General features: G+C 38.6%; 1 protein-coding gene across 2 annotated transcripts in view; it reads left to right on the forward strand.

The window, feature by feature from the left end:
• Positions 1 to 74: 74 nt before the first annotated feature.
• The window catches only part of Clvs2 (clavesin 2), a 75080-nt gene continuing 49633 nt past the window's right edge, over positions 75 to 25521 (forward strand). The window contains exons 1-3 of one of the 2 annotated variants that reach the window (XM_028868349.2): positions 75 to 871; positions 1431 to 2303; positions 18761 to 18935. In XM_028868349.2, the coding sequence (XP_028724182.1) occupies positions 1915 to 2303; positions 18761 to 18935 (564 nt within the window). In that variant the 5' untranslated portion in view covers positions 75 to 871; positions 1431 to 1914. The remainder of the gene's footprint in view (positions 872 to 1430; positions 2304 to 18760; positions 18936 to 25521) is intronic. The other variant, XM_028868350.2, reaches the window with a different exon arrangement.

Below are 25521 nucleotides of genomic sequence, written 5' to 3' on the forward strand. Positions count from 1 at the left end.
CGTACTCCTTTCGCCTCAAAAATCACTCCCTACAGGAACCAGAAAAGGTCTGTCAACCTCAGTTACTGAGCAAGAGCAGAGACTACTCTGCAGGGCACTCCGGGGGTCATGCACACAAAGGGTGAGCAAGGGGTGTGGGGGAGGCTGTGAGGCAGTGGCTGTCCCTCCTGGTCAGTAGAAGCCCGCCCCCGGCTGGGACCTGGGAACCTGGAACAGGCTAAACTTGAGGCTCGGGATAGATATTTGAATGCCTCCCAAATTGCGGTCCTATCCCTCAGAGGCAGGGAGAGGAGCGGAGTGCGTGCGCGAGCGCTTACGTCGCCTCGAGCTCTGTGCTGGGATAATCAGGAGTTGGGCTGAGCCGAGTCCTCTTTTAGCAGCAGCAGCCGGCACAGGAGTGGCAGCAGCAGCCCCAGGGACGCGCGGGACCCAGCGGCTCGGAGCGCACGGGGACAGCTGGTGCCGGGGCCGCGCCAGTGCCACCGCTTGGGCGCACAAAGGTAAAGGCGGCCGCAGCCCTTGTGGCCTGCCTAGTCCCGGCGGCGTTCCCGTCCTCTCCCTCCTTCCTTTCCCGAAGGCGAAAATGGCTGGGCCGGGCGAGGACCTGGGACAGCAGTAGTCCTAGCTCAGCGGGTCCCCACCCTTCCTGCTGACAGAGGCGGCGGGCTGTCCTTGGATGAGGTGGCCGAGGCTGCTCCCTGGCGAATCCTCAGCCGGGTCGCAGCCACCGGCTCTCTCTGCTTGCTCCATCCCTCGGAGAGGAGTTGATGCTGGCATCACCCCCGCCACTGCCACCACCTCCGCGGAAGCCAGTGCTGATGGATGCTGGGGAGTGCCGCATTGCTTAATGTCCCCGCCTCCGGGTTTGCTGGTAGGAGCTGGCTGCTCTTTCTTCTTTCTGGCTTTGGGGGCGGTGGGGCGACTGGGGCTTGGGGGGGGGTTAGCAAAGATAGAGACATTTCTATTTCATTCTCTACAACTCCCTGCACCCACCCTGGTTTTGACATGTATGCTCCCAGAGAGGTTTCCTCCCGTCCTTATCCTCACCCTCCACTCCCTTGGCAAGTGCCCTGAAATAAAGAGATAGACTAGGCAGAAGTTGGGGCGGGGGTGGGGGAGCCCACGCCCGTGTCAACGGTACCCAAAACCCAGCTGGAGCCTTAGGAGATCACGGTGTGTGGAAGAGGGCCCGAGGGAAGGGTGCACACTATCTGCAGTCTCCCTAATTGGATCACAATAACCTAAAGTAAAAATCGCCCGAAGATGTCCTGTAAAAATAGCATCTTTGAATAAGCAGAGGGAGAAACGAGCTCCCTTCCCTTCCCTTCTCTCCTTTTCTTTCTGTCAAAGACTCTCCCTCCCCGCCCTGGAGCTCAGCGCTGAAGAGCCACCTTATTATTAATCAGAATTCCCCTCTTTATCCGTGGCAGGCACATCCTTCAGCAGGGACCGCAGCAGCAACCCGGTGCTGGGGCTGAGATGTGCCTGGGGTTTGTTTTCCTTGCATCTTACAAGACAAGAGAAGAAGACAGAACCAAGACCCGAAGCGCCCATGCTAAGTGGAATTAGGGTTTCATTCATTCTTTCTTTTTTCCCTTTTATTCAGAGAGATAAAGGGCAAGAGGCAGGCTTTCAGGGCCTGCCCAGAGGCCCATTTTTAATGGGAGGCATTGTTTTTTAGGGGGGCTGGGGTTAGAAGTTTAGATACTCTCCAGCAAAGCTGTGGGGGGAAAAGCAGGAGCAACAGGGTACTTGACTGAACGCGAAGAGGAACCATTTCCTGTACAGGAGAGGAAGCAGACAGCAGCTAGGAGGACTGGGAGCCTGAGTGTGGTGTGGAGGTGGCAAGGGCCAGGTGTGTTGTTGGACACAAAAGGAGAGCTTCAGGGTGGACAGCTTGGGCACAAGGTAACAATGACTCATTTGCAAGCTGGTCTCTCTCCTGAGACCCTGGAGAAAGCTCGCCTGGAACTCAATGAGAACCCAGACACTCTGCACCAGGACATCCAGGAGGTGAGGGACATGGTCATCACTAGGCCAGACATTGGCTTTCTGCGCACCGATGACGCTTTCATCTTACGCTTCTTGCGGGCCCGGAAGTTTCATCACTTCGAGGCTTTCCGCCTCTTGGCCCAATACTTTGAGTACCGGCAACAGAACCTGGATATGTTCAAAAGCTTCAAGGCTACCGACCCTGGCATCAAGCAGGCGCTGAAGGATGGCTTTCCTGGGGGCCTGGCCAATCTGGACCACTATGGGAGGAAGATTCTAGTCCTTTTTGCTGCCAACTGGGACCAGAGCAGGTAAAATCTAAAATTTTACTCATGATCTTTTGACCCCTCAGCTTTTTAGAGTTTACTCCGAGGAGTTTTGGGATATTGCAGCTCCGATGCTTTTGGTTATTTGGATGGAGGCGAAGGGGACACGGGCCTGAGAAATGAGCTTTGGGTCTGCTCCCTGGGAAGAATTTGTATTTTTACTTTTTAAAACTTTCTTCTCTGACATAGTTTCTTCTGTAGCTTTATGTGCTCCCAAGCCATATTATTATGCTGAGAACTAAATCACAACACTGCTAAATAAAACTTCTAAAAATTTTGGGCTTCTAAATCCTCATGTTTAATAATGTGGAGAAAGGGGGAGAGAATAGAGACAACTTTTTCCTTCTTCATCCTCAAGAAGTTCTTAAAGTCAGCTCCTCGCCACCATTGTCATTATCATCTTTCTCTCTCCCTCTTACTGACATTTTATCTCCCCCAAATAGCTTGGTGCTTAGCCAAGAACAGGCAGTTTTATTGCTTGGGAATTTTTCTGCTTGGTGATGTGTAGATGAAGGCGTAATATGATAGGTGTCACTTCAATGAGAAGGAAGAGTTGTACCCTCTGTCGCTGAGCATGCTTAGTGACACTGAAAATAAAGGCTGACTGGTGTTTGTGTTCTACACCTGTCTCTAATCTGAAGGGCATGCTTCCTGTCTGATGCGATTGCTCATCTTTTGGAAGTGGGAAACTTTAAGATCTATCAGCTGGTAGACTATGAGCTCGGGTGCTGTTTAGTAGAAGAGAAATACTACTCTTACTTCCTCTACTTTACTGTAGAAAAAGGCTGACCGTGACGTTTCTATGTCCTTCACAACTATTTTCTCAGATGGAAAGACATAAAGATTATAAAAGGCTCTTGGGTAAGGTAGTTTCCATCAAATACCAAGTTAGACATATTTCATAGCATTTATGAAACCAGTTGTTAAGGCATTTGGTGTCTTTAGTTCTGTGAATGGTGTCTTTGGATGCATCTGGTTAGTTTAAACTATTTCTGGAGCAATGTAAATGATTTCTGCAGTTAAAGAGAGATCCAATAACTCGAACAGATTCCTCAACAGACTTCTGAGAGTATTAATAGTATGTTAAAATGTAAATGAATATTTTAATAGTTTTTTTTCCTTTTTAATTGGTCATGTTTTCCTGCAATTCTAGGTTGAAAGGTTCTACTGATATTTTTTTCTAGTAAATATAAAGATTAACTGTTATCTAGAGAATCACAGAGTTTAGGAACTCACAGACAGGATTAGCTACAGGATGGGATGAAGTCCCCTTGCTTTGGTGAATCCTATGGCTCTTATATTTAATTTTTTTTGGGTGTGGAGTTCAGGTAGGAAGCTTCAAAGGATTATGCAGTTCCAGTCATTGACTACATGTTTTCTGTGAGTGTTTTTTTTTCTTTTAATGTAAGAAGTTCATCATAGAATTATACAAACCATTTGTGTCTATCAAAATGTAAAAATTAAATTGACACAGAGCCTCTTATCCTTTTATCAGCTAGATTAGAAATATATTCATTGAGCTATGGTGCTATGCTATATTGAATGTATATAGACATTTTATATTTAAATATGTCTTGAATCTGTTTGAAGTCTTCAGAGGCAGGTTTCACACACACACACACACACACACACACACACACACACACATGCACACACACACTCTATTGTTTTTTTCTGTAAGTGAACAAATATTATTCACACTTTATAAATCAAACCAAAGTGAATGTTACTTGCAGTTCTCACATGTGTAGGAAGAGTTATTTTGACTATAAGAAATAGAATGTATTTTAGTTGCTTTCTGTATGCATTAATAAAAAAGACAGGCTATTAATCATCAAAACTCTCCCTGAAAATCTATAGTGGGAGGGAATTTATTGATTGGCATGTAGAATTATTTTCAATAAGCCGATACAAGATGATAAGTAATAATAAATGCTTGTGCAGTTAAAATTAAAATGAGAAGCCACATTTTATGGACATGTACTATCAGGATCTATACCTCATCTAGAAGGCACAGTGCATCAACAGGAAAAAGATGAACCTGGTTTAGGGATTGTCTAAATTTCAGATATTTTTCTCCTTCTTTGCTCATAAAATAAAATAGTTCATTTTCTTTTCTTACCTATACCAAGTTTCAAATCAATACATACTGATGGACAGGGACACAGATAAACTGTTCTAAATCTTTGCATTCTCTGGAAGCCTTCATCTTCAGGATATATGATTAAAGAGTGCTGTGATCTCTGCCTTAACGTGGAAGGGAAGCTGTCTCTCTCACGGTGCCTGAGCCTCCTCAGGTCATTTCAATCTTGATTTCCTCTTTCTGTTCTAAGTCCCGTGGCTTATCTTACTTGACTCTTGTAGAACTCTCTGGTACCTTCTCTATATGATACCTTGCTAATAGTGCTCTGTTAGTTGCCCATGTCCCATGCCACGTTCTCCTATTCTCCAGCCCTCTCTTGCTCTGTGGTTCAGATATTCACACTTCCCTTTCTGTCGTCTTGATAGTCCCAAAGCACCTGAATTCAATAAGCCTGCATGTCTGAACTTAGCTCTGACCACATCCTTTGAGTTGAACAACTGTTTTTAAAAAGTAATGTTGTTTTAAGGAAAGAACAAGGGCATTGTAAATGACTAAACAGGGAAATTTCAGACATTGAGAAAAGTCCACAACCCACATAATTTAAGGGGATAGGGTTTATATACAATTTCCCAAGTACAGAGGTAAAAAGAAAATGTATGGATTTTGAAAAAAAAAAAAGCCAAGTCCATGGAAAGTTAATCTGGTAACAGAAGCATCTGAACTAGAAAGTAGAGAGACTCAGAAAGAACCCGAGTTGAAATAAAAGTTTCACAGTTTTTACCAAAAATTCTAAGTGGGAACTTAGCTGTGACGAGTTTTCTCCTGTACTGTATAAGGAAGAAAAGTTTCAATGTTCCCAGGACACTGAACCTTTAAGTGTGAGAGGCAAGCATAAATAAAATACTGACTTTTTCTACTGAGATACAGCATAAGTTAGTTTGGACTTACTATAAAGAGCTAAACTATTCTCAAAACTTTCTGAGACATGGAGTCATCAAGAAGATTATGTGAAGCATAATACTTGTGGTGTAGCCACTTTATAATAAATCTAATGCAACTCAAAATCCTAAAATGTCCAAGCGATTTTTTTTTCTTATGAACTGGAACAGGTTTAGATGCCATGCGTTTCATCGATCAGGCTATACCTTGGAAGATTCATACAAATTTATCTCCTTTCTTTCAGATCGTCTAACATGACTTTTGCAAATAGAAGTAAACACAAGGAAATTATAAACAATCTGATAGTCACACTGCATCATTGATTGTTCTTGGACCCCGGATATTACACGCTTCACGTGCTTCTGTGATGATAGTACCTTCCTTAGGACTGGTAGATAAATTCAATTTTCTTCACCAGATTTTGTCAAAAGTCTGGGACATTGGTCCATGGAACTAAAAGAGATAGCTTCTTGAAGAAATGAAACTTAGAATAAAAAGGGAAAGCATTCTAGGCTTCAGATGATAAAAGCAAATATCTGAGAAGTTGGACTCCATAGATAAAAGCTGTGGAGATGGCTCAGTATGTAAGAGCACTAGCCACAAAAGCAAGGTAACTTAAGTTCAAATTCTAGAACCCATGTAAAAGCTAGACACACAGCCTGTGCCTCTGCAATCCCAGGGCTCTTATTTTTAAGAATATGATGCAGGGGAATCCTTGGAAACTCATGGGTCAGCATGTACACAGTGGCAAACTGAAACAGATACCCTGTTTCAAACAAGATGGAAGATGAGGCCTGGCACAAAAGTTGGTAACTCTGACCTCTACTTGTGTCTGTATAGTGTACATCTCACTTCCATGTACACAGAGGGGGGCACTCCATGCATGGACAAGTAACTGTTACTGGAGATGCTCATGAGTGAAGTTTTGTCATATGAAATAGAAGATGACATATTCCGAGTTGGCTTGTATATTGCCAATGAGCTCACCACTAATACTTTTGTGGATTGCAACAAGCTTACAGGGCTGTTCTTTATATTCAAACAGTCATTTATCTGGAACCCAGCTTACAGTCATTAGAAAATAATGAAATGTAACTACAATTTAAACAATTTTTATAATTGTGGTAATTCAGAGTGTACTAACCATCCTGTTCTTGTTTTGCCACAATGATTGACTATCGCATACAGTATTTAAGTTCTGGAAGTGGTAGACAGCAGACTGTTCAGATATGGCTTTGATCTTCTAAATTTTCCAGAAATTTGTCTATTATTCTTGCACATTTATTGGTATTGTATAGCTTTTTCTTAGAAAAGAAACAATGTGAATGGACAGCTATTTGTGGCTTCTCTTCAATTTATGACCATGCTCCTTTTTTTCCCAAAGAGTGAGGCCAACAAAATGCAGATTGCTCAGTCACCTAAGACTTAAAAAAAAAAAACCAGCCTCAGAGCACACCAGCTTGATTAAGTGCCAGGTGCAATGATTTGCTCTTCCTTAAAGTTCTCTAAAAGATGTAAGTTGAAGTAAAACAAAAATGAGTATGTATAGATTGAAATAGTCATGGGCAATTAGCCAGAGAAGTAGGGAGACATGCTTATAGCAATCCTTAAAAAAAAGGCTCAATGGTTTGGTCTGATTTTAAAAGACTTCCTTTCACAGATTACTGGAATGTTCTCAGCTGAGACATTATTGTCAAGTGCTGTGCAGACAAGGCCCTTCACCAGCTGGAAGGCACTGCTGTGTGATGTTATGGGTGGGTTTTGACTAAGTTGAGGCTAGCAATGGTTGATGGGCGTTATGTGGAATTTCTGTCCTGAAAGAACTCCCATAACTGTAAAGAAGTTCTCTCAACAGCATTCTGGGAGCAGCAACTGACGCCAAACAAAGGTACAGACCATGGAAAACTGAAGGTGATATAAAAAGTTGTCTTGGGAAATGTAAGGTGACAGATTCCTGAAAAAAAAAATAGGACAGTCTCTTAAAACTGGGCCAATTATTCAGCAACTAGTGAAATAATACTAAAATAGCAGCAAACACGAGAGAAGCCACCCTTGCTAGCATGCTGACTAGGTTTGATTCAGGCTGTTCCCATGTTACAAATAAGCAGCTTTAAACAAAGTTGGAAGAGTAGCAAAGGACTTAAGTTACTACAGGATGACTCAAATGAAATATTTAACAGTATATCAACACAGGAGTCAACACCTAGTACATAGGCAGGTTATGTTTATTAAATGAATGAATTCTTTCCATTCCAACAAAGATTGAGCTCCTTTAACATTACTGGGAATGGATACATAATTTCACTATTATAACAAGCAGTGTTAACAGAATGAGGAAAATCTATTCTGGTCTGTTATGTCCTTATAATAGTAAGCAACAAAGTGAGTTATTAATATTTCATTCAATTTGATTTAAAATTATTTCCATCGGCTATTTGTTTTTTTATCTAAAAATGTGTAAGTATTAAGGACAAGTATAATCATATAGCATTTGCTTTGTAATGTTAAGGGACATAGAGCTTTTCTGGAGCAAAAAGTGAAAATCCAAACTAACCACCTCAATTATTTGATGAAGATACTAGAGACTACTGTTAGAATTGGGGGCATCAGAGCAGCTGTGAATTACTCAGTTTGTGTAGGAAAAAAATCGGCTATCTAATTAACTAAATTTATTCTTACTGTTCCCATTCATCCATCCACCCACCCATCCACCCATCCATCCATCCATCCATCCATCCATCCATCCATCCATCCATCCATCCATCTATCCACCCTTCCTTCCTTCCTTCCTTCCTTCCTTCCTTCCTTCCTTCCTTCCTTCCTTCCTTCCTTCCTTCCTTCCTTCCTTCTATCCTTCCTTCCATCCATCTATCCATCCATCCATCCATTCATCCATCCAAAGACACTTCTGTATCTTGCATCCACTAGGTTATGAACTTTCCCTGGTTTCCTTTGACTAGTATGTGGATTAATCAGTTCCTTTTGTGTGTAGATAGTTGTCAACATAAATCAGCCTTAATATTTAAAAAAAAAATCCATTTGTGATTTTTTTTTAAAAAAATCTTGCTTAAACTTCAGATTATAGAGGAAAAGGAGGACAAAAGGCTAAAGTGAGAAAGAAATGTTCTGAAAGCAAAATCTGTTTGTAGCAAGTGATATTTGCTTAGAGTAGCTGGTCCTGAAACTTTGGCTTTTGGATGTGCTTCTGTTTTCTCCAGCATGAATCTGGTTTATTTTCTGTTGCTACAGGTGGATTTTTTTCCCCATTTTTTTTCTCCATAAACTGGAATTTTATCTGTGGCTGTCTCATTCCAGTGGTTCTGCTGTTCTTACCTACATTCCCACAGCAGCAAAATGAAAGCAAGACTGAGGTAGCTTATCTGGGCTTGGAGACAGAAGCCCAGCAGACGAAAACAAGAATGTTTTATTTCTTTCAAGACTTGTAGACCAAGCCATTTCCATCCTGCCTCCTTTGAATGTGCTACTGGTTTTCCTCTACCAAATCCCTTACTCTGGCTAGGTTGAAGAGTGCCTGGTTCAAGAGGAAGGTGCCATGTCGTATTGACTTCCTGATCTCCTATCATCTGACACATACATGCCATTAAGACACAACAATGCAGATCAACTTCATTAAACTATGTTCTAGGTATAAGACACCAAAGAACCTTGTTTAAAGTAGTGACAAAAAGACACTGGCTTCTAATCTAGGCTCCCCTCTTTCTTCCCATGAAGATTCTGGGAAAACTTTAAATTTTCTGAGATCCATATTCTCCTCTGCAAAATAATTGGCTCAAACCTGTGCTGAGACTTCATTATTATGTCAAGATTAAAATAATATATTTGAAATTGCTTTGAAAATTTTAAGTATTACCCAGATAGAAGTATTATTATTATTAATCATTATTATCATGTATGGTAAAATAAAACATCTAGATGGGTTCATCAGCTTTAGCACTAATAATAATGATGCAGCTTCAGTAAAGCCAATTCTTTGCTTTTGTTTCAACCTCAAGCACCTTTCTAACAGGAAATGCTTTCAACATTAGAAAAATGTGGTTTAATGAAAACTGAGGGGTTGGGCTAGCCTTAATGAAGGGTTTAATAATGGCTGATTGATTTAGTGACAAAGGGAAATTGCTGCCTGTTGTGCTGTTCAGTGTGAAACTGAGATGCTAGCGCATATTTCCCCTGTGATACTGAAAAGGTTAGAAAGTAGAGGACACAACCCATTTGCCATTTTAGTTGGTCTTTGCACCAAAGAAGGGCTGCTGTGGACTCTAGGAGGGAAACATTGCCCAGGAAACTACCAAAAATTGCATGGCTGGAGGCAGTAAAAGAAGCTTGCTTGGTCACTTTGAGTGCTTTTGAGAAGCACCTTTTGGAATTCACTTCCCGTAATTAACTTCTTTAATTAAAAAAAAATCAAAGTTTCATTTTTCTTTCCTACTAAGCAACATTATGTAACTCTTTATTTCCTATTTAGGTAGCTTTTTATTTTGTCCTTTGGAGGGAGAGGGAAACATGAAGTTAATGATATAAACCAAATATTCACACCAAAATAATGGCAGCTTGTTTTCTTCTGTATGGGAGATACAAACAGTGTACTTTGTATCCTCTGGAAATAATTTGATTTTTGCCTAGAATATGAGAGGACTGAGTGTGCAGGGCCTGTTGCTGTTGTGGTGATAACAAAGTAGTATCACATTGAAAAACACAGCTCCAACGGTAAGATTAGATATCTGAGGTCCAAAGACAAACCAGGATTTCTTGTGAGATATAGACTTGTAGTGGAGAAGGCTGCCAATGTCTCAAATAGATGGAGACAAGCCCACATAGCAGAGCATGATGAAGGTGAGTAGGTTAGAACTTAAGGAAAATGAAAAGCAGTGGCATCTTCAATAGATTGAAGAGAAGGAAGAGCAAAGAAAAACACCAGTGTTTTGGGGTACATTTCTTGTGATAAAATCTCAAATGTCTGGAGTGAGCTTGCTATATGTGAATCTGTAAGGTAAGAAGTAGTATTTCTTTTAAGGACATGGAAGAGTTATGGGTGATTAGTGTTACATGTGGGTGTCAAGAAGACCAGTTTTACAAAAGAGAGTAGGTAAGCTATCTGGAAGAGAAAGAAAGGGGGTAAAACGAAAAAGAGGCAGGGTACCATTATATTGGGTAATGGGGATAAGACTCTAGTGGAAAGGAGTCATTGGATACCAAAGATACATGAATATATAGAGAAAGGAAGAATTGGGTTTTGGTGAATAAATGTAGAGGCAAAAGGAAATTTAACAAGGTGTTATTCATTAAGTGCTTGATGCAAGCAATCCCAGAGGGAAAGTTTGTTTAGGTGACACAGTAGTGAGTTCCATTAATAAGAGATAATTCGGTTAAAAGGGGTACTGGAGTGCTGGTATTTACACAGCAACTGGGAAGATGGGATGTATCTCAGGAGTGACATTGGCTCTGGGCCCACCAGTAGGGCATTACCTACTATCTTGGCCAAAGGTACAAACATGTGACTTTGGAAATCTGTGAGATACCCCATGAGGAAAGCAGGAGACCAAATTCTACTTTCACGTTAGGGATACTGGAGGAAGGAGTGGAAGAAAAACTAAAACACTGCCTAGAAAAGTGGGACAAGAAAGAGTTCAGTCTCAGCAGCAAAGATTATTGTAATCGTTCTTCTTGTTTTCATTACAGGCCAAGTACCACTAAATGCGTTACACTTCATTTATTTCATTTTTATCCTTATAAAATTTTTGTGAAAAAGTGTCCAAACATCAAGTGTAGAGTAAGTGAATGTAGAAAAAAAAGTATCTGCAGAAATCACAGAAGTTAGCACCCAAGTGTGGAGTCTGTGGTAGGCACAAAGCTACACGTTTTACATTCTGTCCTATGAGGTCAATGGTATTATCTCTGACTTTGAAAAAGGAAGTGAAAACTTAATGATATCAACAACTTCTTCAGGGCACAAAAGGAAGCTGGGATTAAAGAAATAAACAACAGTCCCCACTTTGATTTTGTATTTTGTATGGCCATAAGTTTTACATTATGACATTAAGTTAAATAAAAATGATCCCAACTTATGAATTAAGGGATATATTATACTCTGTAAGGAAGACTGATTTTTACAACTGATGGGCTTCAAGAGGAGTTCAATACTTTCTGACAACATAGTGAATAGAAAGTAGCTATGGCTGTCATTGATTTTTTAAAAAAATATATAATAGAAGGTTTAATTTCCTTTGAGAGCAATGGTTTACAGGATATCCTGCCCTTTGTTAAAAATCATGATTTCCTCTTACTATGTGTTCTGCATCTTTCTTTCAACTGATTCAAGCCTTGGTTTATGCTATTTTGGGAAGCACAGTTGGTAGTCATGAGCTGCAACAGTGTGCTAGGTTTTATCCATGACTCTTTCCTAGTACACAAGCGATGAACAGCAGTGGCCATTCATCTTGGGTCTATACCCCAAATATGAACATGTGAAACATTTCATTTTAGTGGTCTTCAATAAAAAAAAAAAAAAACAACATCATCTGAAAGTAACTTTTAAAAAAAAATGATGGGAAGATATCTGAAGAGATGATTTTTTTTTTAAAGTAGAGGTTATGTCTCTGTGGATGGCATTTTACAGGCAGTGGCAGGAGCCTGTGTTATAATGTTCAGTTAAGCAAGAGCCTGCTGAGTTGCTAATGGTGAGAATATGACATGTTTGACAACAGAGGCCCAGAGGAAGTCAGGAGTGTTTTTGGCCTGCCCTCTGAATGCAGTTAGCTTGGAACCTTTTAATGTTTCATTTCTCACACTTAAAAATTAAAATGCTTTATTTATATCAGACCATTTAGTTACCTTTTTGGAGTTAGACATTGAGTATCTTTTAAAAGGTTAGATTTCCTCTTGAAAATTCTCCAATCCAGAGTTCACTTCCTCAGTTATGCTGTGATTTGCCTTATTTTACTCCCTTAGCAATAATGAAGTGTATACATCTCTTGATTTTGACACAGTTTTGAAGGACCATGCTCTAAGTATGTTTTTTGAATCAAATCGTCTTTTGGTTCATCCTTACTGGGTCGATGATTAATTTTTTTTTCACTACATATAAATTCATTGCCCCCTTGTAGCATACTTCAGATTTAAATTACATTTTATAATGTTTTCATATCAATGATATTTGAGATCCTTATGGGTAATGCAAGGATAAATCATCCCCATGAGGGAATATCCAAATTAGGTTTTTGTGAATTTAAATTTTTCTTTAACATGGTTTTATTGTGAATTTCAGAAATTAAAAATGATTTTTTGAAAAGGTGCCCAATTTTAACCTAAAATATATCCTTTCTGTTCTAACTTGCCCATTTCTGCAGGCTTACAAGCCCCAGTTCAGAACACTGTTGGAACATTATGTTTACAGTGAATGTGGAACAGCCACAGAGAGGTATCAAAAACAGCCAGGCACATTTCACAGATTCAAAGCACGTTCCACAGATCCAAGGGACATAAGCTATAGAAGTTTTCAACTCTCCACAAAGTTTTCTGATTTTAGGGACTGGCAGGATGGGTCAGGGGACAAGGGCACTTACCACTCAACCTGACATTTGAATTTCACCCCTGGAACTCTGTGGGTAGAAGGAAAAAACTGACTTCCGAAGATTGTTCTCTGACCTCCACATCAACTCCAGCATGTGCACACCTGTACCCATTCTGCCTCAAACAAATAAACAAGTGTAATAATTTTGATTAGTTTTATTATCTTACATATCCAAGGGAATATTTTTAGAATTTTTACACTGAGGTCTATAGCAAATTGGATATGTTCCAGATAGTTGATGATTATTTCCTACAAAAGTAAATAGTCTAACTTAAGATCATTCTTTTTTAATTTTTTTTGCCAATTATGAGCATGTGTATAATAAATTTTCTTTCCCCTTACCTCCCACCTTCTCTTATCCACGTCCCCATCTCTATCAACTCTCTCTTACCCCTTTCAGTCCCATTCTCAGACTTATGTATTTATGTTTTGTTTTGTGACACATCAAGTTTAACCAGATGTGTTTATATAATTGTATTGGTTTGGAACTACCACTGGAGCCTGGTTGGCTCACCAGTGACACATAACTGAGGATGACTCCATCCCTCCCAGATCAATTAGGAGCTAGCTCAACAGTGAGAGGCCAGGATGCCTTAGCCCTCTCCCAATCGATCCCTAACTGTGGGCAGACCTATTCTTAGGTGACAGACCCATTCTTGGGTGATTCAGTGCAAACAAGTGCGGCTGCTGTAACCACCTGAGTTCAATGGCTGTGTTCTTCTCAGAAGATATACTTCCACATCTTCTGGCTCTTACTTTCTTCCTTTTCCTTCTTCCACAATGTTCCCTGGGCCATGGTGAAGGCAGTTATATTGTAGATGGTAGAAATGTCTTGTTCAAGCCTGGGCACTTGACCTTATTGTCAGATCCCTGAGAGTCTCTGAGTCTGTATTCACAACTATTGGTTGGAATGAGAGGTTTCTCTAATCATGGCTCAGAGTAGTATTTGGAAGGTAGTTTGATGCTGTCAATTTAGCTAAGCAAAAAGAATTAAGTAGAACCCTAGGGCCTATGGCACCTACCCCTACCCCATCTTCCCAGCTGTTGATTTTTGACTAGGGTTATGGTACCAGGCATGGATTCCCCCAAGTGGACAAAGCCTTAAAGCAAATCAGAGAGTGAGTTGCCTATCTCCTTAGCAGTCATGCATGTTACTAGTGCACAAGAGTGCTTATCTTACTTACAGGTTGGCATTGTATGTAGACTGTTGATGCCTTTTCTCCTCTGGTACCCTGAATGGTACCTTCTGGTGCTATGAAAGCTAGCCACTAGGGGGAAGCTTCCACCTTAGTGCCAATCTGCTGTCTTTATTCCTTGAGACCAAGAGCAATAGGCTCTTATTATTAAGTTCTGGTGGAAAAAGCCAGAGAAACAGGAGCAACTCTCAATCATTTTGTTGTTTTATAGGGGCCACCCGGACCAAGAACTCATAAAGAGCACTTCAAACCCGACACTGGGATTTCATTTAATAATAACCGATAGCTTCTAGGAGCAGCATTGGCCAGTCATGCATGACATGTGCCTTCAAATTTGTTTTTTAAAAAATGTACTTTTAAATGGTTTACAAGATAATAGTTTCCCATATGACCACGCCATACATCTTTGGGTGTAGTGGACCCTCTCCCCACCCCTGGTCTCCCTTATGCAGTGTTCCTCTTGTTGCTTAAACCTTTCCAGGACTGGTGTTCTCCCTCTCTACTTTCATATTACCATTATTCTACTATCTCCCCCACACTCCCACCCTGAAAATGGCTTCTTTTTAGCTTCCTAGTTTCTAGGGGAACTTCAAGTTGAATATACAACAATTAGAAATTTGAAGTTAGGATTTACATGTGAGAATGAAATGTGGTGTTTGTGTCTTTGGGTCTGGGTTACTTTCAATCAATGTAAGTTTTACTGTTTCATCTATTTACCCGCCAATCCCATAACGTAATTTTCCTGTACAGCTGAATAAAACTTCATTGTGTAGGCACCACATTTTCTTTGCCTGCTCATTAGTTGATGGGTATCTAGGCCAATTCCATTTCCTAGCTGCTGTGAATAGAAAAAAAAAGGATGCAGATGAGCAGCTGTCTCTGCAGTAGAGTCCTTTGGTTATACACTCAGGAGTGGAATAGCTGTAGCACATATAGTTTCATTTCTAGTTTTCTGAGGAATCTCCATGTTGATTTCCATAGTGGATAACAGTGAGAAATTGTTCTTCTCGACACCTTCTCCAGCTTTGTTTGTCATTTGATTTGATTTCTTGATAATAATCATTCTGTAATGGGAGAGATAGAAACTCAAAGTAATTTTAATTTTCATTCCCTTGATAATTAAGGACTGAACATTTTCAAAATGTTTATTAGCTATTTGTATCTCCTTTTTTGAGACCTCTTTCCTCAGATCTATAGCCTGCTTTTGAGTTGGTTGTTTGTTTTCTTGATGTTTTATGTTTCTTTTTTTTTGTGATTTTTCAATGATACTAGTTTTCTGTCCAAGGGTACATGGGAAAAAATTTCCCTCATTCTGTAAGCTGTTTTTTTTTTTCACTCAATTGACTGTTGTCTTTGCTTCATAGAAGCTGATTTGGAGTTAGTTTTTAATAAAGGTGAGAGATAAAGGTTTAGTTTAATTCTTGCACATGTAGACATGATCCAGTTTTCCCAACATTATTTGTTGAGGATGCTGTATTTTCACCAATGTGTATTTTTTTTTTTTTCAAAAAAAAACCCCAAAGACAAAATAACAAACAAACAAACAAAAAAACAATCAGTGGATGGGTGAACTTAGATATGAATTTTCTATTCTATTTCATTGATCTACATGTGCTATCACTACACTGATTTTATTATTATTTTATGGATGCTTCCAGCATTATTCTTTTTTCTTAGGATTATATTGGATGTACAGATCTTTTATGTTTACATATGAATTTGAAGATTTTTTTATCTAGTTCTTTGAAGAATGGCATGGCTATTTTGATTGGGGTTACATTGAATCTGTACATTGCTTTTTGTAAGCTGGTCATATTTATAATGTCAATTCTTCTACTCTGTCAGCATGGGAGGTCTTTGCATCTTTAGTGTCTAACATAATTTCTTTCTTTTAAATATTTAAAATTTCTCTTGCTTAGTTTTGCTCCAAGCTTTTACCCCCTTTTATTGAAAATAGATTTTTTTCATAGAATATATTCTGATTATGGCTTACCCTGTCCCTAATCCTCTCAGTTCCTCCCCACCACTCCTCCCATCCAGAGCCAGAAGGATGGAGAACAAGAAGGGAACAAGGCCTTTGAAACACAGTTTGAATGATGCACACTCAAACTCACAGAGATGGAGGCAGCATGCTCAGAGCCTGCAGGAAGCTGCACCAGATGGGGTCCAAGAACAGAAAGGAGATGTGAATACATGCCCTTATCTCTAACTCAAAAAATTATACCCAGTTGAAAACCAATTGCAAATAAAAAATTAGTTTTCTCTAAGGAAGGCTTACTGGAGAAATAAACTAATCTCTGTCTCACAAAATGAACTCAACAGCATAGTTGAAAAAGTTTTAAGTTCTTTGTCTTATAATGTTGAGTTAAAGCATTTCTTTAAACCTTACAAGTCCTTCGTGTATCTATTGAGGCTTCAGGTTTTGTTTTTCTGAGATTCCTATGTGTTTAAATGTGTGTGTGTTGCATCTATATATATTTCTTGTGCTTTTTCTTTGGCTCTTTTTCTTCTGTTTGTTTTGTCCTGCTCTGATTTGCATGTTTTTGCTTTATCGTATTATTACTCCTTAGATGCCTTTTTGTTTCTAATGAAAGACAGAAATAGTGTGTTATTGCTTTGTTTGTTTGTTCATTTTGTTTTATTTTATTTTTCTCTATGATGAATGAGAGCAGTCCCCCAATTTCTCATTCAATGTGTTTGGCCTTGGCGTGTAGAAAGGCTACTAATTTTTGTTTTAATTTTGTATACTTCGATTTTGCTGAAAGTTTAGTGACTTCTAGAAGTTTTCTGGTGGACTCATTACATATTTTAAGCACAGCATCAAATTATTGGCCAACAGGGAGAGTTTGACTTAGTTTCCTATTTCTATCCTTTTTATTTCCTTTTTACCTTCTTGCTTGAGCTGAGACTTGCCACACTCTATTGAACAGGAGGGCAGCAGTGTGAATAAAGCCCCATGTTGCCCCTTCTTTAAATGGACTGCATCAATTTATTCTCCATTTACCATGCTGTTAGCACTGTCTTATCATACATCACCTTCATTTTGTTGTGGTATACATTCTCTAAACCTATCCTCTCTAGGACTTTTACCATGAAATGATGTTGGATTTCGTCAAAGACCTTTAATGCATTTGTTAAAATGAGCATGCGATTTCTGTTTTTAAGTCCACTGATAGGATTTATTACACTTACTTGATTGCTGTCTTCTGGGATAAAACCAGAATCATAATTTTTTTTGTGGTCCTCATCTCCAGAATCATATTTTTTTTTTTGTGGTCCTCATCTCCAGCTTTCATAAGCTCACCTCTAAAAATACTCCTCAAAGTTGCCATTTGATGCCTCCTTTTACCTTCTTCGCTGAGGCAGTGTCTTAACCTCGAGTCACTGTCCTTGCACTCATCTCTGATTCTGTTTTACAGGGATGTGTGCACCTACTGGATTTCTAGACTGTGTCAAGGCACTGGGCTAAGTACAAGGCAGTAAAGCTAAAGATCCTAATCCTTAAATTTGGAGAGCGTAGTTTATCATAGAGGTGTGGTATTGCTTAGCCTTTCCCCTTTTGTTTTTATTTATTGTTTTCTAATTCCATTTCTCCTATGTTCTATTTTTTTATATTTAGTGAGAGAAACACAGTAGAAACAATTAAGGACTTGGAATGTTTTATACATAGCACTTGCATACAGTGTTCTTGTTTGTTGGGTGGGATTCTGAATCTCATTCTCAAATTTTTCAAGTACAGTTGTCTCCAAGTGTCTTTGGGTATTGATTTTTCAGCTTTCTACATAGACACCAAAATTTGAAGATGTTTAAGACTGTTTCTAAAATGGCAGTGTATTTGTATATATTTTCTATGCTTCCTATCTGTAGCTTAGTGTCTCTATTTAAGTATCTCTTGATGACTTACAATGTCTAATGAAGTACAAAAGCTATGCAAATGGTTGTATTAATTGGATAATAAAAATATTCCCATACATGTTCATGGTTTACACATTTTCAAAATATATTTGATTCTCAGTTGGTTAAAGGCTCAGATGCATGGATGGCATAGAGGAAAATAAAAATACTGCACAATTTTAAACATGTTGTAATATTTTCAAAAGCACTGTTATTTGTTTGGGTAGAATATATGCTTCCTTTCTTAAAGTTTATTTTTATTATTTTAAATTATGCATTTTTAATTGGGGGGCAGTATGTACACATCCGTGCAGTGCCCACAGAGGCAAGAGGCATTGGATTCCTCTAGAAATAAAGTTATAGCACTATAAGCCACCAGACATGGGTGTTGGGAACTCAACTTAGCCGTTGTACAAGCGAAGTGTATGCCCATAACACTCTTAGCTGTTGAACCACTGCTACAGTCTCTGCCTGCTAATTTCTACTTTGTTCTCATGGCCCATTCCAAGTCCCTCTCTTCTTAAAACCATAACAGAAATCATTTCTGGGAAAATTTTGAGCTCTTTTAAAGAGAATCTTTAGTTTGCTAAAAGATCAGTCAACCAAACAAATAAACAGCACACACCCCCAAATAAGCTTCTCCCCCAAACTCCACCCAAATACAAAACCTCAATAATTTTTACCCAGGTGGCTATAAAAAGTGGTTGTTAGCTTCACATTAATACTTCTCTGTTGCTAATAGGTACACACTGGTGGATATTTTGCGTGCCATCTTACTTTCTTTAGAAGCCATGATTGAAGATCCAGAGCTGCAAGTAAATGGATTTGTTTTGATCATAGACTGGAGTAACTTTACCTTCAAGCAAGCTTCTAAGCTTACACCAAGCATGCTTCGACTTGCCATTGAAGGCCTTCAGGTAAGGATATGCTGATATCATTTCCTTGTCTCCCGTATTTTACTTGTCTAATGTGTTAGAATATGGGATGCCTTATGGAATGATGAAAACAAAACCCAAAAGGGTATAGTTGTATTTTAGCACAAATCTTAAAGACAATAATGGACCAAAAGACTGAACAAAGAAAGCACAGGATGGGGGAGGGGAAACCTGTGATTTATGAAAGGAGTCTGCTCTAAGTCTACACATAAGTACTAGGGTTGAATGGGAAATTTGTCTTGATAGCCAGAACATGCATTGGTTTTGATGTATTAGTATTTAGGCTTGTTTTTTGTTTCATTTCATTTTCTGTGATGTTAAAATTTTGCTTAATGACTCTATTAAGCTAGTGTATTTGAGACTGAATCATGTTGTCTTGTATATAATTAATCATCAATTAATTTACTGCTCCTTAAGGTATAGAAATCTTTGTTTTGAAATATTTCTTTATATATAATAGGAGTTATTGCTTTCTTTCTCTTTGTCAGTAGAAGGGGTGGTAATATGGAAGCTATGCAGCAATAGTGCGTCTTCTATGGAAAAATATTAAACTTGTTGGGAATTAAAAAGTGGGAAATGAGTTCTTATGCATGCCTTTCATAATCTTGCTATTGGTAAGTTCTTGTTAACTTTCAGGATGCCCTCTGCTCACTCTTTCTCTCTACTGTATTCTACTTGCATAATTTGTGGAACTGGTTTTGAGCTCCTAGAACATTTATAAGTTCACTAAAATGATATTATTCAGTATTTATTACCTGTATTCCCAACACATATTCTAGAAGTATACACATTAACACTTTTATCAATCAGAATATCTCTTATTTTAAAATAACAAATTATATACTTAATATTCCCTTAGGAAAGATGCTACATTTTCTTTAAATGGTAAATAAACCAAATGATATGTATGTGTGTGTGTGTGTGTATATATATATATATATATATATATATATATATATATATCTCATTCCATCCTTACTGATGTCTGTAAGCAACTAAATTGATGACCACAGACCTCTTAACAATGGGTGCCTCCTCCAGGCTGCCAGACATCTTAATCAAATTTAGTTCACAGTTTATGGCCTGCCTTTGTACTGAATAAGACACACTGATCTCCACATAGGTTTTTCCTGCAGCAAGCATCCTGACTTGCTCTTGGTGAGTCAGCTTTGCTGATGACTTATCCTCTTATAACTCCATAGAGACAGTTAATCAGAACAGAGAGAGGGCAAGGATAATGCACATTGTACAATGTGCATGTCATGCATTCTGCCATTTTCTGGCAATCCATAAAGTGCTCTTCAACTTGTGAAGAAAACTGATTATCACCAACTACCACTTAACACAGAATGATCACCTCACCAGTGATTACCTCTACTTAGCTAGGTCTCATTTTTATTTGTATGGAAGCTGGAGTAGACTTTCTGTTGTAGGAAAGATAGAGAACTCATCTACATCCAACACATGCTGCTTGGGAGCCTCTTCATAAGTCTTTGCTGGAAAACAAACAAGGATTTAAAGGAAATTCTTGTTGTGAGTATTGTAAGAACTTTAAGTGCTTGATGTGAACCTGGCAGGAGCTACAGTTAGCCAGATTAAAATTTTGTTTGCATCTAGAATGGGAAATAATCTCTATTCCCTACAGAGGCTTTACTGTGCATATGGGGCTTCCTTTTCTTTATTCCCCATAAACTACTCAGCCACCTATTTTTCCCCAAATGTCAACATGGTGAACAGACCTAAAACCTCCAGGCTGACAACTAGGAAATGTTTAAAACACAGGAGATCTTCCCGAGAATATGTTTGACACATGCATTACTTATTGTTCTGCTACTGAGATAAAACATCATGACCAAGGCACACATGGGAGGAAGAGTTTATATGGTTTATAATTTCCAGGGGCTTAAAAGTCTGTGATGGTAGAATGCAGGCATGGTGGCTTGAGCAGGAAGTTAAGAACTCACATCTTGAACTATAAACATAAGCAGAGAGAAAAATAGAAATTGTGAGTCTTTAAATTTTCAATAATAAATTTTTGGAGCCTATTACCTATGGTGGGACACCTTTCACAGCCTTGATTCATGGGAGGGGCTTGGACCTGCCTCAACTGAATGTACCAGGCTTTTCTGACTCCCCATGGGAGGCCTTACCTTTTTGGAGGAGGGGATGGGCATGGGTTGGGGAAGGGAAGGCTGGGGGGAGGAGGAGGAGGGATGAGAGGGGTATGTGTGGTTGGTATGCAAAATGAATAAAAAAATTTCTTAATAAAGACAAAAATTCCTTCCTGAAATTATCAATAATAAATTCTCAATAAATGACACTCTTCCTCCCACAAGACAACACTCCCTAAACCTAACCAAACAACCCTACCAACTGAGGTCAAACATGCAGACATCTGAGCCTGTGTGGGGAAGGTTACTGAACTTTAACTCCAAATTATCTTCAGTTCATATTGATTGTTTCTTGAATCTGTGTCTATACAACTACCTCTAAAATACTGCTGATTCTGCACCCTTAGATTGCTAAAAGTTTTCCATTATGACACACTTAAGCTTATAGTTAGTCTCATAGTGAAGTAATAAAATCTGACTTTTAAAATTAAGTCTCTGGTTTAGCTTGAATTTACTATATGGAAAAAAGACTGTTAATGAACATTGTTATATATTCCAATCAGGATATAATATGAACAATTTTCAAGATAAACATGAGTTGGAAACCTGTTTGGAATAGAGACACACTATTTCAGACTGCTATCCTGACAACCATGAGAACCAAGAGTACCAGCAGTACCACAGATGTAACCCCCTCCCCCAACTAAACCACTCAAGGCAATTAAGAAATCTGAATGGTTTTAGTAACTCAGCAAGAGTATACTCTAATTCTGCTTTATGTGACTTTTACTTAGATTAATATAAATAATATTCCAAGATGTTGAACCCAAAATAAGAAAGGCTACCAGTGAGCCTAATGGAAGATGGAAGCTAATTTTAATGAAGACTTTTATGAATGGATGTTATTGTTTTGAAGAGGTCCTGTCTTCCTTATTTTTGAGTCATCTATGTAATTTGTCTTTATATAACCAGCCCCTATTTTTTCCCCTGAAGCAAACTAATTTGGGTGACCTCTATAGAGTTAGGATATCATCTCTACTTTATACAGATATATGGGAAGTACTATAGGTCTACCTGTGTACTGTGACCTACAGTAAAAGGTCAACTGAGAGAACATGTGAAAGGATGAATGCAGGAGTCAAAAAGAACTAGAACCAGATGGCAGTGCTGCCACTCATCAAGGACTTGTGAAATTACATACCTTGCCTGAATCTCGTTCTAGGTCTTTACACTAATCTGAAGTGTTATTGTGAACGATACATCTTGCACCTAGCAGGTGATACCTTAGCTAAAGTTGGTGTGGATCAGATGATTTTTTGGTAGCATGTTTTTTTAGTTATCAGGATGGACTGTTTCCTTTTTGAGAAATTCAAGAATTGCGAAATACAGCAATTTCTCAATTTTAGCTGTTGTTGTTGATTAACTTTGGGAATCTGAATAGTCTCTCTCTCTCTCTCTCTCTCATGTTGTATATAAATAATTACATTTTTCCATGTTTCTTCCCCATGGTTAAATAGCATCTATACATTTCACAGTGGATATAAAATAAAATACTCTTTCAATTGGGAAGCCAGAAAAATAAAAAGAGATTATTTCCCTTGGAGCAATTTAGCATTTATTTATTTGATGAAGCACTCCAGTCATAGCTGAAAAGATGCTGTTTTTGAAGATAGTGTTGGCTTTGGAACTTGTGCAAAAGTTTGCTAAGGGAACGGACAAGAATGGGATTTAGGCAAGGGGACACTCAGAAAGTACTTTGAACAACATAACTCAGAACTAGGGAGAGTTGGGACTACATAATGAATCCATTCCTGTGTGATGGCAGGAAGAAGTGAATTGAGGAAGATGAACTTGGGGAGGCAGGCCATGATCTGGACCACTGGGATAGAAGAGTTCAAGTTAGTTCCTGTTTTGATCACTTTTCTACTTTGGAGAGATTTTCTGAGTAGAAGAAGAAATATGGGGCAAAAGATTAAGAAACTGAATCTTGAGGACCCCCAAATTACCCCTACGTTAATCAAGTTCATTTACTGAGTGGGAAGTGAAACTTCAGTGAGTTTAAGGTACTTAGCCAAATTTTCTCAGTGGATACTTAGTGGTAAGTCTAGTTACCTGAGTCTGGACATCAATGTCTTTACCAACAATTCTGTTGTTATTGTTGATTCCTGGATTGAAACAAAGAAATATTCAGTAACACCAGCTTAAAGTAACTCCAAATCCTCACATTTGAATATAATATAAGCAAAATACTCATAATATGAATGTTCACTTCTAGTTAAAGAAGTCACAAATGACTGTCTTGTTTTTTGTACTTTGTTGACACTCACCAGCAGATCCATTGTGTGTTCTCTGGTGAATAACCTCCTTGACTGCCTACTGACTCAGAGTCTCTGGGATATAGCATGAAGGCTAAGGTAAAGACAGGTTTTGTTAGTATCCAGGAGACCTTTTATAAATGCCAGTATATATTGACAAGACATTTAGTTTTGACACAAAGGGGGTTTTGTATATTTTGTCTGTAAAGAATACCAACCATTTTCAAAATATAAAAGGCATCAAATGTTTTGATCAACACTGTGTTTTCTTGATAGGTATAGTCAATATTAGCTCTGTGTGAAGGAAGAATATATTTAGGTTTCTTTGGAGAGAAAGAAAAGAGAAAATTGTCTTGCTACTTACAAGAAGTTAATTGATTAGTGTAGTCACAGAAACAGGAAGTTTCATTTAAAATCAATATAAGATTAAATGAATGTGACTTGTAGATGGAAGGTACCTTCCTGAGAATCCAATTAAAGTGTGACATGTTTAGAAATACCTGGAGCAGATCAGTCTTTGAATTCAGAATGAAATGATGATTCCTTTTTGAGTATATTTTATTTCTTTTGATACATTATTTTTTGGAAACTTCTTTAGCAATAAAAAGTCAATTTATAAAAAATTTAAAATTGTGTTCTCTTTGTTCCAGTATTGTTCGAAGCCTTTCAGATATGCTTATCTGTTATTCTCCTTGGCGCTGTCCTGCTGTGTCTCTGTGCTTTTACTTCCACAGTTGCCCTGGAATCCCCTAATTCCATCTGCATAATGCATCCAAGACATGCTTGCTAGCAAAGGGTTTGGCTGTGACAAGGGGCTGAATAGGTCTTTGATTGCTACATAAAGCCCAAATGTAGGACCATTGAAAAGTACCTAACATGGTGCCAGATACTCCAAGATTCCTTATTAAGTAAGACTTGAGAAAGAATAAAGAATATGTTGTCAATTCACCGGCCCTTTCATTTGACTCAAGGACCCTGCTAACTCAGAGAGCTCTGATCATTCATGCAGAAGGCAAAACGTGCTGCCACTACACATTCTGATTCTGACTCTTTGGAAGCCCAGTTACACATAGGGAATCTTGCCAAAGTCATAGTACGCGCTAACGACTTGGAACATAACTCTTGATGGCCATTGAATGAGGAGCTCCTTAACTCCAACGTAGCCTTAGCTTATTCAATCTTCCAAATCCTACTTGTTAATGTGGGTAACTATGAAGTCACATGTGTGCATGCACATATTTGAAGAGACTAAGTAAGAATAGAAGAAAAAAGTGGTAATACTGATGGACTTAGGGCTTCATAGAAAACTTATAGTCTACTTTACTGCTGCTCTTTGTGATGGTTGCTTATCTACTAGTAGGTTACTAGTAGGTTCCAGGCATACAACATTTGGACAATGGCAGACACCTCTTGCTTGCAAGCTGCCTTTCAATTATAAGGCAGCATTGACTAGACAGTGTTGAAATGATACTTATCTCGAAAATGAACACACAGCCTCATGATCTGTATTCATTTAGACAGCCTGGAGGGAAGAACATTTACTTTCACATTTTGTATGCACAGACAGAACCATATTTGAGAAGCAGCGACAAGGGCAGTGTGTAAAAAAAAGTCACATTTTTCTCATCACATGCATAGCTGTCTGAGCTAAGTATGCTTCCTTTCAGGAAGTTGTTACTTAGCCTAAAACAAAATGAGTGAAAACACTGAAGCTGCTTAATTTTGTGGTGTGAGAATATGTTTTGACTGAATGGTTTAATTCATAGAAGTAGGACACAGTCACCCTTAAAACCTGACATTAGGTATCTAAAAGGTATATATATAAATTCAGTTCAACGAGCTTGTCAAGACACTGATAATGGTGTATGTACACTGGTGTCTCATACACACACACACACACACACACACACATGTATATATATTTGCACACACATATATATGTACATATTAGATCTACATTTTTACTGGATGAAACTGCTATTCATTTCCTTGTTTGATAACAATATCTGCTCAGAATACCTAGCTGTGAGGAACTAGGTGTTAAACTTGAACAAAAGTAAAAATATGTGTTGTAGAGTTACTCAACACGTATTTGCTGAAGTAAAGAATAGTAGTAATTATCAATAAAACTTAATACATATC

Source organism: Peromyscus leucopus, chromosome 8a, assembly GCF_004664715.2.
Source record: "Peromyscus leucopus breed LL Stock chromosome 8a, UCI_PerLeu_2.1, whole genome shotgun sequence".
In the NCBI taxonomy this organism is placed as follows: Eukaryota; Metazoa; Chordata; class Mammalia; order Rodentia; family Cricetidae; genus Peromyscus; species Peromyscus leucopus.